This window comes from Mirounga angustirostris, unplaced genomic scaffold, assembly GCF_029215605.1.
Source record: "Mirounga angustirostris isolate CCGP_5_RB_7025 unplaced genomic scaffold, mMirAng1.0.hap1 SCAF_14, whole genome shotgun sequence".
In the NCBI taxonomy this organism is placed as follows: Eukaryota; Metazoa; Chordata; class Mammalia; order Carnivora; family Phocidae; genus Mirounga; species Mirounga angustirostris.
In genome coordinates this window covers 66,676,405-66,696,048 of record NW_026991722.1, presented here as the reverse complement: position 1 = coordinate 66,696,048, position 19,644 = coordinate 66,676,405, and the positions used below count along the sequence as shown (strand labels likewise).

General features: G+C 42.7%; 1 protein-coding gene across 3 annotated transcripts in view; it reads left to right on the top strand.

Annotated features, from left to right (window-relative positions):
• Positions 1 to 15,164, top strand: part of ZNF268 (zinc finger protein 268) — a 44,458-nt gene extending 29,294 nt beyond the window's left edge. For 2 of the 3 annotated variants that reach the window (XM_045887922.3, XM_045887923.3), the window contains exons 4-7: positions 1,902 to 2,028; positions 2,317 to 2,409; positions 7,210 to 9,614; positions 11,652 to 15,164. In XM_045887922.3, coding sequence (XP_045743878.1) covers positions 1,902 to 2,028; positions 2,317 to 2,409; positions 7,210 to 9,614; positions 11,652 to 11,726 — 2,700 coding nt within the window. In that variant the 3' untranslated portion in view covers positions 11,727 to 15,164. Of the gene's footprint in view, positions 1 to 1,901; positions 2,029 to 2,316; positions 2,410 to 7,209; positions 9,897 to 11,651 lie in introns of all 3 variants that reach the window. The other variant, XR_010407370.1, reaches the window with a different exon arrangement.
• Positions 15,165 to 19,644: the final 4,480 nt, after the last annotated feature.

Genomic DNA, 19,644 nt, shown 5'->3' with positions numbered 1-19,644 from the left:
AATTTTGTTTCCTTTAGCTCTTTGAATATATGGGTCCATTGCCTTCAGTCCACCAAAGATTCTGATGAGAAATCTGCTTATAACCTTACTGAGGATTCCTTGTGTGTGACAAATTGTTTCTCTGATGCTTTCAAGATCCTCTCTTTGTTTTTGTCTGTAGAAAATTTGATTATAATAGGTCTTGGTGTAGATTTCTTTGAGTTCATTTTTGTTAGATTCTTTTTTTTTTTTTTAAAGATTTTATTTACTTATTTGAGAGAGAGCGCAGTAGGCAGGGGGAGAAGCAGGCTCCCCACTGAGCTGGGAGCCCGACGTGGGGCTCGATCCCAGGACCCTGGGATCATGACCTGAGCTGAAGGCAGACATTTAACCAACTGAGCCACCCAGGTGCCCCTCTTTGTTGGATTCTGTTGAGCTTCTTGGATGTTTATATTCACGTCTTTCATGAAATTTGGTGTTGTTATTACTATTTTATAATCTTAGCCATTCTAATAAGTGTGTGATGGTGTGTTATTATTAATCTGCAATTCTTTAATAATATATGATGTTGAGCATCATTATTTGCCATCTGTGTATCTTCTTATTCAGATCATTTGCCCCACAAATTGGCTACTACTTAGAGCTTTTGTGCTTTCATTCTACATAAGTTTTAACATGTCTTCTCTCACAGTGGCTGCCCCTGCAGTACCCTTTTACAGATTCAGCCTGACACTTCCAAGTGGCATTGCTAGCTTCCTTTGTGCCCCTGTTGTACTCTGTATGTTTGTTCATCTTAGCTTCTTTAACCTCCGGTTGCAATTGCATGTTTTAAACTTTGCTTTCTTCTGCAATGCTAAACGCTTCTCTCAGGCAGGAGTGTCTTTTATCCTTGTTTATATCACCTGCACTTTTTGAATACCTGGCACCTGGAGGTAAGGCAGTGTTGCAGAAGTAGGATGACCAACCATTCCTTTTTGACTATAGCTGTCCTGCCTTCAGCACCAAAGGTCCCATGTCTAGGGAAATCTTTTAGTCCTGGGTACACTGGGACATTTGGTTACCCTGTGCACATGGTTCGTAGGATAGTTTAAACGGTCAAAGATGTATCTGTAATGAATAGCATTGCTGCTTCCGTCTTTGTGCCCTTCTTGTACTCTGTATGTTCTTTTGTCTTAGCTTCTTTGACTCCCAGTTGCATTCACAGATGTTTAACTTTGCTTTTCTGTGTAGTGGTGAACACTTCTTTTTTTTTTTTTTTTTTAAAGATTTTATTTATTTATTTGAGAGAGAGAGAATGAGAGACAGAGAGCACGAGAGGGAAGAGGGCAGAGGGAGAAGCAGACCCCCTGCTGAGCAGGGAGCCCGATGTGGGACTCGATCCCGGGACTCCAGGATCATGACCTGAGCCGAAGGCGGTCGCTTAACCAACTGAGCCACCCAGGCGCCCAGTGGTGAACACTTCTTTTGGACAGGATTGTGTTTTGTTCAAGTTTTCTTTTAAGGATTTATTTTATTTATTTGAGAGAGAGTGCACGAGCAGGGGCAGGGGCAGAAGGAGAGGGGGAGAGAGAATCCTCAAGCAGACTCCCCGCTGAGTGTGAAGCCCGACATGGGGCTTGATCCCAGAACCCTGAGATCATGACCTGAGCCGAAATCAAGAGACAGATGCTTAACTGACTAAGCTGCCCAGATGTCCCTTCATTCAAGTTTATATCACCTGCACCTTGCTGAGTATCTGGCACCTGGTATTCTCATATGTTGAGTGAAAGGCTGACTGATTGAATATACATTGATGGAATGTTTTCAATAACTTTTTGCTTTTTTCACAAAGTAGAATATAAACAATGGACATCCTAGGCAGCTTGTTGTTTCCCAGAAACTCAGTAAAGAATTTGAGATTGAATAGGAATGTGCTCTTTCAGGGGCCATTGTCATTCGTGGATGTGTTTGTGGACTTTACCTGGGAAGAGTGGCAGCTGCTGGATCCCACTCAGAAGCACCTGTACAGGACTGTGACGTTGGAGAACTACAGCAACCTGGTGTCCCTGGGTAGGAGCTCCCTCCCTGAAGGGACTGTGTGTCATCTCCAGGCTTCCCCTTCTTGGTGGCTGAACGCTGGGTGGCTTTTGCAACATTCTTAGTGATCTTGGATTTATATTTCAAGGCCAGATTTTCTTAGTCTCCCTTTGGCATCAGAATATGCTAGTTGGAAATGGTCTTCACTTTTCCATGGGGCAGAAGGGCAGCTTTATTGTGCTGCCTCTAAACTGACTCTTCCCCCTTCTTCAGAGTTCAAGGTAGTTTTGGTCCAGGTTGGTTATGATTTGCCATTCACAGGGTATCAAGACAGCAAACCCGATATCATCTTCAAGTTGGAACAAGAAGAACTGTGGATGATGCAGGCCCAAATCCCAAGTCAAGGCCATCCAGGTGAGTGATGAGGATACTTAGATCTTTTCTTCCTTATTCAGAATTGATGTGAATTCTGATGTGACATACACCTCATGTTTGTACTTTTTGTCTCATTCCTAACCATTCTGTCTTAGTTCATCTCTTCCTCTCTGGAATTCTCCGTTTCCTGTGTACTTTCCCAGGAGAGTAGACTCATTTTGTTATGCAGTTAGACAGGCTTTTTTCTCTATATCTCTCTTGATGTGACTTTCACTCTTCCTTCTTCTTTCTTTTTTTTAAATTATATTTTGAAAATCTCTTACACTTATAGTCAACAACCATAGTCCCAACATCCTTCCTTCTCCTTGGAATCTATTAGGAGAAGTCATCACTGTCCCTTCTAAGTGCATTCCCACATCCCTGGATATTAGTCATCCTCTCTTGAGCCCTCCCCTCCCCCTTCTTCATGGGCCACCCCATGGAACCCACTCACACACTACACGATGAAGTGCTTATTCTTTTCATGCTTTACTGGCTTCTCTTGTTCTTCCCTCTGAGTCCAAAGGGACTTTCCATATTCACTACTTTTCTTATATATTATAACCTTTGAAAGACATCTATTCTGAAGATTTAAGCTGTTTTTCTCTTTTGGTAATTGACAGCCCATCCCTCTTTCATCTGGCCTTTGGTACCAAGTTTGATTGGTCCATTGGGCATCTTCCTTGCGTGTGCCACTCCTTTGTCTCATTTTCAGAAACTGGAATTGTTTGTCGCATTGCTCCATAGCCACATCATACTTTCTTCTCACCTTTCTGATTGTTTATTAATTCTGCTCTGCTTCTAGCTCCTTCTCTTGGCACTGGAGAGTCAGCGTAAACCTCCTTTATATGCAATTTTCTTCACTAGTGTTGCTGAAATCTGTGAATATATTGGTTCCCTAAAAAGAAGTCTTTTAAGGCCCCCATATTCCCAGTTTCCACCCAAAACAAGGCCAGTATCTCATTTCTTGATCATTCTATTTATTAACCAAATGTATGCATCTTACTTGTTTTGTTCATCTTGATATTGCTGTCAGATAGGTTTCCCTGACACGGTTAATCGGTCACAGGCATGGCAGAATGAATCCAGTTAGTCTTTGTATCATTAGAATTGTTTCAGCTGTAATTTCTGATTAATCCCAAATCAACCTATGAAACAGAAGTTATTTATTACCACACATCACAAAACGTCCTGAATTGGGGCAGCTGTAGTGTTGACTAAGTGATTGATTCAGTAAATCACCAAAGGTCCATCTCTACCCTGCCATTTTCCTCAGGTGCACTCCCCTCGTGGTCATCAGGTGGCTATTACAGTTCCAGCCAACACCTGCAGATATACCACTGGCCAATAGAACAAGTAAACTGCTTTTCCCCCATGGCTCTTTTTATCAGGTGGTAAAGCCTATTCCAGGAAGTCTCAGCAAACTTGTCATGCTTAGTGACTAGGTTTTTATCACATACCCCTGTCTGAATAAGACTCTGGCAAGAGAAGTGGGCCCACCACTGTTGGCTCTGATAAATGATGCTTCACCTTCTGGGGGTGGGGTAGAGGTAGCAGTGGTGATGGGTCCCCATTTCCCTGAGTGAAGCACATGGCCTTAAGGATGGGTTTGGGGGAAAAGTCAGGCTTTGCCAGTCAGGGAAAGGGAAGAAGGATTGTGGGGTAGGCAGCACTGTCTGCCTTCATCCACCTCTTTGGGTAGGCAGCTTCTAGTCATACTCTTCTTCCAATCCATCCATCTTCAAAAATATTTCACCACCCATTTTCCTTCTTGTACTGTATTAATGGAAGTCTTGGATCCTTGTTCCCAGGTAACATCTGGTAACATACAGTTAAAGCTAAGTTATTCATGTACAACCAAGCAGACAAGTACAGAGTGGTAGAGACACATGCAGCGTAGGTACAACGGGAGCCCCCATTTTGGGAGAGAAGCCACAGTGAATGCCACATAGAAGTCTGGTTTGCAGTGCATTGACACCCTGGTTGGGCAGTTTGCGCCAGGACTTCTTGCTGTGGCAGGGGCCTAGTGAGCCCTTGGTTCTGCTCTCTCAGCATAATTCCCTTTACCATTGTCTTCTGTAGCTACACTCAAGATGGTTGTTTGGGAGAATGCTATTCTGTAGCTTTAGAATCTGAATTCTGTTGGTGCAAGTGGAGTTTCCAGGGATTACTTGAGAACCGCAACCAGTAATCATCTTCAATCATGTTTAAATATTTAAGCTTAGGAAGTTCTGTCTTCTATACATTGGCTTTGGTATTGTTGCCTCATTTTTGGAATTCTTTGAAATTTCCCTTGAGATACCAACCATAATATCATTATCTGCCATTATTGTTGCATAGGAGAATGCTCAGCAGAAAATGTGTTAAGGTTTCCTAGGAAATCAAGGAGTCAGAGCTGTGGCTAACCAGGGGAAGTAGGACGGTTACGGTTCCAGCCATAGAAGGGTTACACAGTAGAGAATTAGGACAGATTTAGTGTCCATGAACTCTGAAATTTCAGTCTATAGGGATAAGACTATTAGCCAAACACATGAGCAAATCTGATTCCCAGGCAAAGGTTAATTACTCTCTGGCCTATTTTCTTCTTGATGGAGACATTTCTGAGTTTAGAACCATGGAATAGCCAGTAACACTCCCTCCCAAGTCATCATGGTAGTCAGAAGTTCCCAGCATTCATTTCTCAGTGCATCCAGGAGGAGGTAACTCCCCAACTTGGGAAAGTACAATTTGGAGACTGTGCAAAATGAAGAGTGATCAGATTTGAGAGGTAGGGAAACCTGGAATGAGGTATTAAGGTCCTCTGATCTGCCATCTCTAAGCCTGACTTGCTACCATATTCTCTTAATGCTGTTTCCTGTTTGTTGCCTTGGTCAGCATATTACTTCAGGACATCTAGATCAACCATGCTCTCCTGGTCAGCCTCCAAATACTTGCCGTTGTGCCTGAGGACTGAGTCCTATGTCTTGTTCCCTCTCTACTTTCTTTCTTTTTCTTTTTTTTAAAGATTTTATTTATTTATTCATTAGAGACAGAGAGAGAGAGGCAGAGGGAGAAGCAGGCTCCCAAGGAGCAGGGAGCCCGATGCGGGACTCGATCTCAGGACCCTGAGATCATGACCTGAGCCGAAGGCAGACGCTCAACCATCTGAGCCACCCAGGCGCCCTCTTTTTTTTTTTTTTTTTAAGATTTTATTTATTTTTTGACAGAGAGAGACAGCGAGAGAGGGAACACAAGCAGAGGGAGTGGGAGAGGGAGAAGCTGGCTTCCTGCTGAGCAGGAAGCCCAATGCGGGGCTTGCTCCCAAGACCCTGGGATCATGACCTGAGCCGAAGGCAGACGTTACGACTGAGCCACCCAGGCACCCACCCTCTCTACTCTCTAATTTTGGCTTTTGGCTTTTATCTTCAGCAGCGTTCTGTTCAGCCTGCCCCCTCTCAGTGTTCTGTTCCCCCCAGGTAAAACCACTTTCATCCCTTTTAGCTCTTTTTTATGTTATTCACTTCCATATTTCTAAATAACCAGCTTATTCTACTGCACCTTGATTTTTTCCCCAATGGTGATTATTCAGTATAACAGTGTAATGATTTAATTCCCTTTCACTCCCCCTTCTTCCACACTCCCCATGATATGCACACTGTCTCTTCTTATACCCCAGTCATCCTACTAAAAGTTATTTCATTTGGATTAGATCAGTCTTCAGTTCTTACATCTTTATGACTATGTAATTTCTATTCACAGGTGAATCATGCAAATATGCAATGGCTAATTTTTGTTCATACATCATTTTTTTCTTTTGAGTTGTTTTATTTGCCTGCTGAGGTTTCTCTGTTCTTATCATTAGTGTATTTATCGTTAACCTCAGACTTTTCTTCACGTGTCTAAATATTCCTGTGCCACATTCAGCCACATTAGTGATTCTGTCTGTCTCTTCCTGATGATGTCACTCCCTTGTCCTTCAACGTGCTCCAGCATGATCCTAGTTTACCTCGTACCCTGGCTGTACTAGTGTTTTATCCTGGAGTCCCCTTTCAGATTTTACTTTCCATATTTATTCTGTGTCATCTTTTTTCTTAGTTTGTTTTGTTGGAGCACCTGTTCGAGCAGCCTCCTGTGAAGGAGTGCATGTAACGTAAAATTTGAGACCTGTGCCTCAGAAAATATTTATACTTTACTCCCGAATGCTCTGCATTTTGTCCTCTAATGATGCTACTGTCATTAGATTAAAGTTAGATGCCATTCTCACTTTGATCCTTTATACGAAGCAGTTTTGGTTTCTCTGGAAACTTTACTACCTGCCACTTGTCCTCAGTGTTATGAAAGATCACACCGATTTTCCTTGTGCGTTTATTTTCATGTATTTTGGTATACAGTAGAACTTCATTCCCAGGAGGACTGTAAACTGATTTGCAATGTTTTCTGAGTTTCTCCTGAGTTCAGCACCGTGATTGGCACATAATATGTATTCAGTAATTATTTGTTGAAAGAATATAATGCTGAGATCCCTTCCAACTGCTTTATATATTTTTTATTTTTACTTGTGCCTATTTTGCTTTCTTTACCAACATTTTAAAACTTAAAACCATTTCTAATCATTGTCAGTTTTCTATGCCTATCTTTATTTTTAGTTTCGTTTGTTCTCCTCGGCCAGGAGTTTTGGTACATCTATACTTGAGATTTTATTTATATTCAGATCCGATATATGAAACTTAAAGTATACTCCCTTGACATGGCATTTTTAAGGTAATTTTATGCTATGCCAGGTTCATGTTATTTTTAACTTATAACTATTTTCATTGCTAGAAAAAGTCTGGGAAATTGATGATCATACGGAATGGCATCAGGAAAATCAAGGCAAGCTGGAAAGTGTGGCAAAAGGCTATGAATGTCCTACATTTGGAAAACTATGTCTTCTTACTACAAATTATGTTTCTTCAAGACAAAAGCTTCATAAATATATCACACGTGGAATGAGTTTTAAATATAATATAGATTTCAATAGTAATTATGCTGGAAAGAATTCTAAAGAGTTTCGTGCATATAGGGAATCATTCCACCATTCTAAACATGAGCAAACTGTTATTGGAATAAAATATGGTGAAAGTAATGAATGTGGAAAAACTGTCAACAAGAAGTCACAACTCATATGCCAACAAATGTATATAGGAGGAAAGCCTTTTGAATGCAGTTTTTGTGGGAAGACCTTCAGCAGTAAGTCATACCTTGCAGTGCATCAACGAACTCATGTAGAAGAGAAACCCTACAAATGTAAGGGATGTGGGAAAGACTTCAGCAGCAAGTCCTACCTCACTGTCCATCAGAGAACTCACACAGGAGAGAAACTTCATGAATGCAGTGAATGTGGGAAATCCTTCAGTTTCAATTCACAACTTGTTATACATCAGAGAATCCACACAGGTGAGAATCCCTATGAATGCTGCGAATGTGGAAAAGTATTCAGTAGGAAAGACCAGCTCGTTTCACACCAGAGAACTCATTCAGGACAGAAACCCTATGGTTGTAATGAATGTGGTAAGGCTTTTGGTTTGAAATCACAGCTCATTATACATCAAAGAATTCACACAGGAGAGAAACCCTTTGAATGTAGTGAATGTCAGAAGGCCTTTAATACAAAATCAAATCTTATGGTACATCAGAGAACCCATACAGGGGAGAAACCCTATGGTTGTAGTGAATGTGGAAAAGCCTTTACTTTCAAGTCGCAGCTCATTGTACATCAGGAGGTTCACACAGGAGTAAAGCCCTATGGGTGCATTCAGTGTGGGAAAGCCTTCAGTTTGAAGTCACAGCTCATTGTGCATCAGAGAAGTCACACAGGAATGAAACCTTACGTATGCAGCGAATGTGGCAAAGCCTTCAGGAGCAAGTCATACCTCATTATACATATGAGAACTCACACAGGAGAGAAACTCCATGAATGCAGTGACTGTGGGAAAGCCTTCAGTTTTAATTCACAACTCATTATACATCAGAGAATTCACACAGGCGAGAGTCCATATGAATGCCATGAATGTGGGAAAGCCTTCAGTCGGAAATACCAGCTCATTTCACACCAGAGAACCCATGCTGGGGAGAAGCCCTATGAATGCAGCGACTGTGGGAAAACTTTTGGTTTGAAGTCACAGCTCATTATACATCAAAGAACTCATACAGGAGAGAAACCCTTTGAATGCAGTGACTGTAGCAAAGCCTTTAATACAAAGTCAAACCTTATTGTTCATCAGAGAACTCATACAGGGGAGAAACCCTATGGTTGTAGTGAATGTGGAAAAGCCTTTACTTTCAAGTCGCAGCTCATTGTACATCAGGGAGCTCACACTGGGGTAAAACCCTATGGATGTAATCAATGTGGAAAAGCCTTTAGTTTGAAGTCACAGCTCATTGTGCATCAGAGAAGTCACACCGGAGTGAAACCCTATGGATGCAGTGAATGTGGCAAAGCCTTCAGGAGCAAGTCATACCTCATTATACATATGAGAACTCACACAGGAGAGAAACCACATGAATGCAATGAATGCGGGAAATCCTTCAGTTTCAATTCACAGCTCATTGTACATCAGAGAATTCACACAGGAGAAAATCCCTATGAATGCAGCGAGTGTGGAAAAGCCTTTAATAGGAAAGATCAGCTCATTTCTCATCAGAGAACTCATGCTGGAGAAAAACCTTATGGATGCAGTGACTGTGGGAAAGCCTTTAGTAGCAAGTCCTATCTCATTATACACATGAGAACTCATTCAGGAGAGAAACCATATGAATGTAACAAATGTGGGAAGGCCTTCATTTGGAAGTCACTACTCATTGTACATGAGCGAACTCATGCAGGGGAAAGCCCTTATAAATGTAGTCAATGTGAGAAATCCTTCAGTGGAAAATTACGGCTCATTGTACATCAGAGAATGCACACAAGAGAGAAACCCTATGAATGCAGTGAATGTGAGAAAGCTTTCATTAGGAAATCTCAGCTCATTGTACATCAGAGAACTCATTCAGGGGAGAAACCCTATGGATGCAATGAATGTGGAAAAACCTTCTCTCAGAAATCAATCCTCAGTGCACATCAGAGGACTCACACAGGAGAGAAACCCTGTAAGTGCACTGAATGTGGGAAAGCCTTTTGTTGGAAGTCACAGCTCATTATGCATCAGAGAACTCATGCAGATGAAAAACATCTTGATGAATTAAATGTAAGAAACTTTCTTCCAAAAGTCAATTCATAGGAAATACTGGCAAATTCTTATAGAAGAGAAACTCTATAAATGAGATCATCTCATTGTACACCAGACAACTAATACTGAATAGAAACCTATAAATGCACAGCATGTGCAGGGTCACCCACAGAAAGCTGCCTTTTACACATACCCCCCCCCTCCCGGCCCCCCAGTAAATGCACACAGGAAAGTTATGAATTTAGTGAACCCTGTGAAAGTTTTCAGCATCAAGTCATACCTTTTTTAAAGTTTGTACAGGTAAGGAACCATATCAATGAAGTGAATGTTGGAAAGTTATTTTTTTACTGTGATAAAATTTGCAAAGAGGAAGTTTCATAAAGCAAGTGAATATAGAACACACTCCTTTGAAATTCATATTAAACAGTAGGATTTTCTTAACAGGACTTTAATGAGAAAATGGAAAGCCAATGAATGGCAGAATTATCAAAATTACACATACTTTAGGTATCAGAAGCTCATACCTTGGAGAAACTATAAATTAGGGAAATTCTTGATCTAGGAAAGACAAACTTCCATTAAAAAATTAATACTATGTGAGTGAAGAGCTATGACTATGTCAGATGGAGTAACAGAACGCTCGGTAGAAAGGTTCCCCTCACTGTTATTTTGATTAATTTGGAAAATAATTTCCTTCACAAAGTATTGTGAGGGAAATTGTGTCCCAGATGTTCCAAATTGTTAGGAAAGGGTTGGAGAAAACACTCAATTATAAATGATAGGCATGTCCAAAATAGAATATAAAGATTTTTCTTTTTACTGTGTAAGTAAATGCAATCGGGATAACCAGAAATACATTGTAAGACGTACAGGGATATTTAGATGTTATCTTCCTTTGTACTATATGAGTTTTGTGTAGTTTGGCATTTTACTTGTGAATGTCACATATGAGAGGTAAGTTAGATAGATACATGCCATTACCCAGGGACTTGTACTTAGCAACATTGTTTTTAACAAATACAACTTGTTACTAGAATAATATGATTTATTAAGAATACATTTCAGTACTACAGACCTTTTCTACTATTTCGTACCCTTTGTAAGTGGGCCTGGCAACTACCTCTTTGGTTATATACATCGGTAGAGTGCACAATCCATGTGCTTGTGAAGCTGGAATGTGTTCTGTCCTCACCAGTTGGAACATCTTGATTTTCATTAAGATAATCTCTCAGTGGTCATGATGGGATCATCATTTGTGGTGCCCTGCCAAGGAGTCAGCATGATCATCAAAGTAGGCTGAGATATTTATTCCAGATTTCAGATTTCTAATGGACTCCTGAAGTACCAAAAAGCAAACTGAGCTTTTGTTTTCTGGTAACATTTTCCTGCAGTTATTAATTAGTTCCTTCTATATAGACTACCCAGGATAGATTTAGTTACTGTCACTCTACAATTCTAGTGCTCTTGTCTTTTTATTTGAGTTACCTGGTACGTGTTTAAGGGGTACGTGTAAGTGATGCTGCTGTTGTGTGTACAGGCACATGTCATTTTATTGTGCTTTGCAGGTAATGCTCCCCTCCCCCCCAAAGTGAAGGCTTGTGGCAGCCCTGCATTGAGTTAATGCTGTTTTTCCAACAGCATTTGTTACTTCATGTCTCTGTGTCACATTGTAGTTAATTCTGGCAATATTTCTCACTTTTCATTACTTGTTATGTTGATCTGTGATCACTGATTATGATTTGCTGAAAGCTCAGCATGTTTTAGCAATATTCTTAATTAAGGTGTGTACATTGCTTTTTTTTTAGACATAACGCTTTTGCACACTTAATAGACTACAGTGTAGTGTAAACGTAACTGTTACATAGCTTTTGTATGCATTGAGAAACCAAAAGAAATTCATTTGACGCGGTTTATTGCTACATTTGCTTCATTGTGGTGCTGTGGAATGGACCTGCAGTATCTCCAAGGTAATGCCTGTATGTATAGCTGTAGAGTCAGGATGGTAAAAAGTCATTGTGCTACTTGCCTTCTCACCAAGTCTGTTTTCTTCACCAGTTTCCTTACATGAAAGAGCATTTACCTGAAAAGAGTTGGGACCATGACATTTCGGGTTGTGTTGGAGGAATATGACTATTCCAAACTGCAGATATTTCTGAAACACCCTCCACTTTCTACTCTTTACTTCGTAGGGGAATCCCATCTTCTACCCAAAGAAACTGTTTCTTCTTTGAAGGAGGTATTTAATGATTTTTGAATGCCTGGTCCTTATTGTGTTCAGCTCATTATATAAGATCCAATCTAAAGATATGTGGGGTGAAGAAGGATTGTTCACAGAAGGGAAAAGAAAGCTTGCATAAAGAAGGAATGCCAGGGCGCCTGGGTGGCTCAGTTGGTTAAGCGACTGCCTTCGGCTCAGGTCATGATCCTGGAGTCCCGGGATCGAGTCCCACATCGAGCTCCCTGCTCAGCAGGGAGTCTGCTTCTCCCTCTGACCCTCCCCCCTCTCATGTGCTCTCTCTCTCCTCTCATCCTCTCTCTCAAATAAATAAATAAAATCTTAAAAAAAAAAAAAAGGAATGCCAGATATTTGTAAAGTATGTCCCCCAGACCTGGAAAATATGAATATGTGTTTTGTCATACATGTTCTGAGGAAGATTCACACATAATAAAGAATGAACACCTAAGAGAACGTCTAGATTTGCGTACTATTACCCCGTGTCAATTAGATTTTAAAGGTTGCTGTATTGTGTGAGGCAAATCCACATGCAACGTTACCCAGTAGAAGCCAGAAATGTTGACATAATGTTGAAGATAGAAATCAAATACTGTGGGAAAGGCTAATGTTAACGTTAAGGTCTTAACCTTAAATGAAAAAGAAAATTTAGGGCTCTTGGCTGGCTCAGTCAGTGGAGTGTGCAACTCTTGATCTCAGGTTTGTGAGTTGAAGCCCCATGTTGAGTGTAGAGATTGCTTAAGAATAAAATCTTAAAAAAAAAAAAGAAAGGAAAAAGAAAGTTTACCAGATAAATGAAATTTAACAGAATGAATAGATCTACAACTAGTAAACAAAAAGGAAAAGTAAAAATTTGAATCTCTGTCTTGAAAATCTACCTAGTCCTTCTAACCCTGACCCAGCCCCAGAACAGAAAGAAGTTCCAGAGACTTTTAGTGATGTTGATAATTCTCAGGAAAAGTCAAGGAATGATAATCCAGCATTTTACAATTTTTCCCTAAAATTGACATGTGGGGGATAAATGACTTGCAGTTCATATTTATGAACATAGTTGAAAATAAACTAAATGTTAATATAGCATTCATAAATGCTAATAATGTGGAGGGTTTTTTTGTTTAAGTCATGACAATATTAAGTGTAGCAGACCACTAGTCGTGAGTCCAGTATCCCTTCATTACCAGTGGAATCACTGTACTTTTCATAATGCCAGTGGCCCAGCCTTAAAAGCCACATTTCTCCACTATCTTTGTAGCAAAGTATGATCTTGCTGCTAAATTCTGAGTAATGAGATAGAGGTTGCCGACACTGTAGGGGAAGGTTGTCAAGAAAACAGGTGAAGAAAACCCCTCAGTGTCCTGTAATCATTCCTCACTTTAATACACAGCACACATAGTGCTTGGAGATTGAGCAACCACTACAGAGCCTGGATGCATCTGGAAGACAGAAGCCATCTGCTGCAGGGCTATCTGGTATACCAGCCCCACACCACTACCATCTGAGTATCTTCTATGTAAGGGGAAATGAACTGTCTTGTTTAAGCCACCTTTTCTTTTTTGGGTGGGAAGAGAGTTGGTTCTGTTACATGCAGTGGAATGTGACCCTATAAAAATACATTATGATGTTGGGAGATTTAATAATAGAAAATCTTTTCATAAAATTAACCACACTACCAGATAAAAGAATGGCCGTATGATTATCTCAATGTGTTTAGATAAAACATTTGATGGAATTTAATACCCATAGATTATTTTTAAATATTATTACATTAGGAATGGAAAATAAGTCCTTTACCTTTGCAAGGAGTATGTTCCAAAAACTGACAAAGGTCACACTTATTGGTAGATATATATTCCTTTATATTAAGAAAAGTATACAGGTGCTCATCACTTTTATTGAACAGTGTATGACAATTCTAGCCAATGTGTGAAAACAAAGTAAGGAATTGAGGGTGAGGGCAGGAAAAAAAGTTCCATTGTTTGGAGATGTGGTTGTCTCTTTAGGAAAGCTAAAATAAGTTTCAGGCAAATATTCAGAATTGCAATTAGAGTAGGACTTGTACTGGATATATATTTTCAACATTTGTTGTGTTTTGCTTCTGGTTAAACTGGATAACCTACATACAGCATCTTAGAAAACTGAGAACCCAAGCCCAAATGAACATAGCAGTGAAAAGTAGGGAACACTTTATATAAGAAAAGAGAGTTGCTGCTCTTATTCTTGGTGAAATGCAGGAAGAGGAGAGGGCCGGGATGGCATATGGGGGTGAGACAAGTAGGTGGTTGCCTATGGACTGGGGTGACACATTAGAGTCCCAAAGCCCCCACCGTGAAGGAGTGTGCAGCCAACTCTTCGCCATGAGTCTTCATGGAACCCTTGGTAGAGAAAGCTTTAAAAAATCCCATCGAGGTGCCAGGTCCTCTAAGTGCAAGGTGGATACTACCTGAAGGCAGGAAGGTGGACAGGGCAATAGTTGAGGGAAATCCTTTAGAAGCAATCTGGACTTTTAGGCTGAGGGAGGGGTAGAGAACTGAGAACACACTATCCCTTCCTGCCCCGCTCCCCCCCCCCCCCATATAAGAGAACCATCCCCAGGCACTCAAATCTTTCTATTACAAAAGATGGGAGAAAGGTCAGGAGAACTGAGAGACTCCCAAGGCATTATAAGCCTTCCCAGAGGGCTATCCTCAGAGGAGGCAGAGACTAGAAGTAGCACTGAAACATCTCTGGGAGCTTGGAAATCATAAGAATTGGAAAGCAAAGAGACCTCACCAACCCAGGAAGCCGTCAAGCTCTAAGTGAGGCAAGGAGGTAGTTCACACAGTTGTGGAAGCTGGCAGCTTCGAAAACTAAACATACGACTATAACTCTGCTTTTCCTCTCCTAGCTGTATACTCAAAAGAAGTGAGTGCTTGTGTTCACTCTAAAATGTCACAGGAATATTCATGGCATTTTTACCGATAATATATGAACTGCCAACAGTTAAAAATTCCAACAGTTGAATGGATAAACAACTTGTGATACAACAAAACCATAGAATTCTACACTAAAATAAAATACCCACCTTACAGACCATTAGGAATGTGCTGTCTGCTCAGTAACTAGTACGGGCACTCAGTCCCTGATCCCCGCTCCACCTGACCTACCCCCAGAGGCACAGAGGAAGGGGCCTCATTTGAGCGGAGCACCACTGCCTAGCCACCTCAGAGCCTGAGGCACAAGGGAAACTGAGTAATACTCATTTCGTCTTTTCAAACAATTTTGTTATTTGTTCATTGTGGATTCTTTGGTGTTAATTTATATTTTTAAAAATATTGCATTAAAATAGTTTATCTTGATTATGGAGTTTGTTTGTGCTTCACTTGCCTCACCCTAGTCCTGGCCTTATTTGGAAGATAAAGTACTCTGTAACACAGCCTGAACCTTAGTAGATCTAGACTGTAGGAGTGTGGGCTCCCCACCTGCTGAGTCATTGCCCTAACATGGGGAAGCTGGACACTAGAGAAAACAAGCATGGAGGCATGCCATGGTGGTGGTGGGGGGCCCTCTAGCAGGGCTGTTAGTCTGAACAGCTTCTGTCACAGCAAAAACGAGAGCCATTTCTAATGTCCTTTGGGAGGACATCAAAAACTAATTTGTACACTATTTTTAACACATTTAAAATCTGGTAAGGTAGATTCCTTCGTATTACATTTACTTTTTAGGAAAACCTGGTGGGGGTGCCTCACCAGCTCAGTTGGAGGAACATGTGACTCTTGATCTTGGAGTCATGGTTTTGATCCCCACATTGGATATAGAGATTACTAAAAAGAAAAACTTTGGGGGGAAAAATTTCTGATGATTCTTATATTTTTCCCCTATTAGTTGAATACATTTTTTAAATCCCTGATCCGCAATCTAGATCAGCCTCCTAAGAACCTCTGTTTCACCCTGAACCTCTCTTCCTTCCAGGGAATTACCTTCATCACCATGGGTTCCTCTGTGGGAATTCATGTCCATTCTCACTGCCCCGTGAACCGTTCTTGATGGCCCCAGGGTAAGAACCTCTTGGGAGATTTGTCAGATTTGTTGCATGTCTGTTTGCATATAAGGGCGTTTTGTAGCTGTTGGAGACCAGTCCTTTGGACCCCTTTTGAGTATTGACTAATTATCTCAATCCCATGAAGGGTTCTGTTATTATACCCATATTACCAAAGGTGAAAGAAGGTACAGAGAGAATCGATAATTTGGCCAAGGTCATATAGTTGTCAAGTAATTGAACTGTCCACCCCAGCTAGTCTTGGTCCTGGAGAGAACAAAATCTGGAAATAGGTAAGTGTGCTTTAGAATATATTACGTGCTGGGGTGCCTGGGTGGCTCAGATGGTTAAGTGTCTCCCTTCGGCTCAGGTCATGATCCCAGGGTCCTGGGATTGAGTCCCACATCGGGCTCCCGACTCAGCGGGGAGCCTGCTTCTCCCTCTGACCCTCTCCCCTCTCATGCTGTTTCTCTCTCGCTCACTCTCTAAAAAATAAATAAATAAAATCTTAAAAAAAAAAAAAAAGAATGTATTATGTGCTGATGATTGCATCCACATTCGAAAGCATGGAAGAACAGGAGAGAAGGAAGCCCTTATTTACAGTGAGCACGGGTCAATTACATTTTGTTGGAAGATCAAGCCTCTATTCAAAGTGAAGCTTATGAAGAGTTTGTCCTGATTTAGAAAACATAGAAATAGTTACATGCTGAAGTTAAGAATGTAGGCTTCCTGGTTTGACAGGTAAAAAGCCAGAGGACCTCTGGAAAGTGTTTTAAAATTCACTGGACCCATTTCTTTATCAGTAACAAGGAAACATAATCTTAGCTCAGGTGTGGGGTAGGAGCCTCAAATAATAACATCTTACTTGCGACATACTGAGTGTTCAGTAAATGGCAACCGAAAAAAAATCAACTGATATATTAGTGAATTAGGATCATATAATTTGTTGAATTACATTTGAATTTAATAGCATAGATATTTTTACATTTTAGGTTCCACTGAGTTTTTCAATTCACTGGAGAGCAATCAGGAATATTTTGATTGAGCATCTAGTGTGTCCTAGACAAAGAGCCTATGACTGCATTAACAGAAAGATTTCACTGTAAATGGGAGGCTGTGCTGCAGCAAATCTTCCATTTCCCCTGTGCCTCACTATACAGTTGACTCTTGAACACGCACGAGTTGGGGATGCCAACCCTGTGCAGTTCAAAATCCATGTATAACTTTTGACTCCCCCAAATCTTAACTACTAACAGGCTACTGTTGACCAGAAGCCTCAGTGATAACATAGTTAATTAACATAATTTATATGTGACATGTATTTTATATTGTACTCTTACAATAAGTTAAGCTAGAGAAAAGAAAATGTTATTAAAATCATAAGAGAAAATATATTTAAGGTACTGTGTTTATTTTTTAAAAATCCAGGTATAGGGGCACCTGGGTGGCTCAGTCGGTAAGCGTCTGCCTTCAGCTCAGGTCATGATCCCAGGATCCTGGGATGGAGCCCCACATCAGGCTCCTTGCTCAGTGGTAAGCCTGCTTCTCCCACTCCCACTCCCCCTGTTTGTGTTCCCTCTCTTGCTGTGTCTCTCGCTGTGTCTCTCTCTGTCAAATAAATAAAATCTTTAAAAAAAAAATCCAGGTATGGGGGATCCGTGTAGTTCTTTTTTTTAAATAATTTTCTTTATTCATTTGACAATGAGAGAACGCAGAAGCAGGGGAAGCTGCAGGCAGAGGGAGACGGGGAAGCAGGCTGCTTGCTCAGCTCCCTGCTCATGACCTGAGCGAAGGCAGACGCTTAACGGATGGAACCACCCAGGAGCTGCGGACCCCATTAGTTCTAACCCATGTTGGTCAAGGGCCATCTGTACTTGGTCATTCAGGACTGCTTCCTACAGCCCTGTTGTATTCTCTTGAAAACAACCCTAAAGACAGAATCCTCTTTTTATAAAAAATAGAAAACATGGGTAGGCAAAAAGAAGAAAATTAAAATGCTCAATAAAAGTTATGAAGTAAAATAATTCTATCACCTAGGTTCAACCAGGGTTTAACAATGTGGCATATATCACTTCACGTTTGTACTTTACGAATAGGCTCAAATCACTCAAACTGTCTTGTTACACACCATTTTTATTGTACAATGTATCACGATCACAGTCAAGTCAGCATTCTTCCAAAGCATAATTACTAATAAACTTCCAGGAGCCCGTCCTCTTTGTGAAGTGTGATTTATTTAGCAAATCTTTCACCAGACGGTTGGATTGTTTCCAGATTTGCACTTGAACAAAGGCTGAAATGTTGATCTTTCTGCCGATGTCTTTTACATAAGCTTATATATATAAGCTTTGGCGTCAGAGAATCTTTCCAGTAAGACCTTGACCACCTGTAAAAACCAACTCGAAGTCGTCCTGGTCCCTCATTTCTGGAGTTTACTTGTGTGAGAGAACCCACAGCTTAAAGACCACCTGGGCAGAGGCTAGACCTTGTCCAATCCAGGACGTGAGCAGTTTAGTGATTTCCGTCCATCTTTTGGCGCGGGTCTGTGAGAATCTGGGACCTGCCCCGGGGCCATCCTAGGTCGCTCAGGATCGCGTGGAGGTCGGCCCGAGCTGTCCCAGGTGGCCGCTCCCGGGGTGGGGGTGGGGGGCGGTGCACCTGCACCGCGGACCCTGCGCCCTCTGCGGGGGCCTCTGTTCCGACGTCTCCTGGGAGGGGGCGGTTCTGGATTTGAAAGGCGCCCTCCTCCCACGGGGGCCAGGGTGGGGGTGCGGGTCTCAGCGCTGGAGGGGGACGTCCGCCCAGGAACTGCAACCTCAGCTGGGCTTTGGCTCCGCTGTGCACCCAGGCGGGTGGCATGGGGTCAGTCAAAGGTCACAGCTTTCTCCTGCCTCCGCGGGCTCAAGGATCGTGGTGCTTTCTCCTCCACTGCCAACCAGACTCTCTCCATAGCCACGACCCTCAGGCCCTGGCCCCATTCCTTCCTGGGTCTGAGGACGCGCAGAGCCAGGCTCCACTGCGCCTACAAACCCCCAGAAACTCCCGGTTACTCCAGAGCCCCCACGGACCCCCCAGAACTTCTCGGCCTCCCCAGAACCCGCGCGAACCCAGACGGACCTCCTCCGCGCAGGGGTACGCCGGGGCGCAGGCCCAGAGGCCCAGGTTGTCGGGCGGAGCCCTCGCCCGATTGGCCGCAGCCTCGATACTTTGTAGCGACCGCGCCTTCCGCGCCCAGCGCCTCCTCCCCGGAGGTGTGGGCAGAGCACGTGCAGCGAGCGCGGAAGTGGGGCGCAGTGAGCTGGCGGGGCGGGGCGGGTGCCGCTGGGCAGGAATCTCGGCTTTGCCGGGGAGCAGCGCGCCCCGAAAGGTACAGGAGTGGGGGGCGGGTCGAGCCAGGCAGGGGGTGCCCGGGTCAGGGAGCCCAGCAGAGCCACGCTCCCCCAGGTCCCCTCCATCCCTGCCCGGTGGTCGGGGCCCCTCCATCCCTGCCCGGGGCCGGGGCCCCTCCGTGTCCTGGGTACCCCCCCAAGAGGTCACTTCGTTCTTGAACTCCGCGGTTCCGTCCGCAGGAGCTTGGCCCTTAGACTCCTGCCTGGCCTCTCTTCCTAGAGCCAGTGCTGGGGCGGGGGTGGGGGTGGGTGGGGCTGCGCTGGAAGAACCCGGGGTCTCGCGAGGAGCCCTCCCCCTCCCGCCCCCACCGAAGCCTTGGAGCCTCGGCTCCCTCGAGGGACGCGGGATCAGCGGCCTCCTGCCCAATGCGATGGGGAGAAACGCTGGGCCCTAAGTTAGCATCGAGCGAA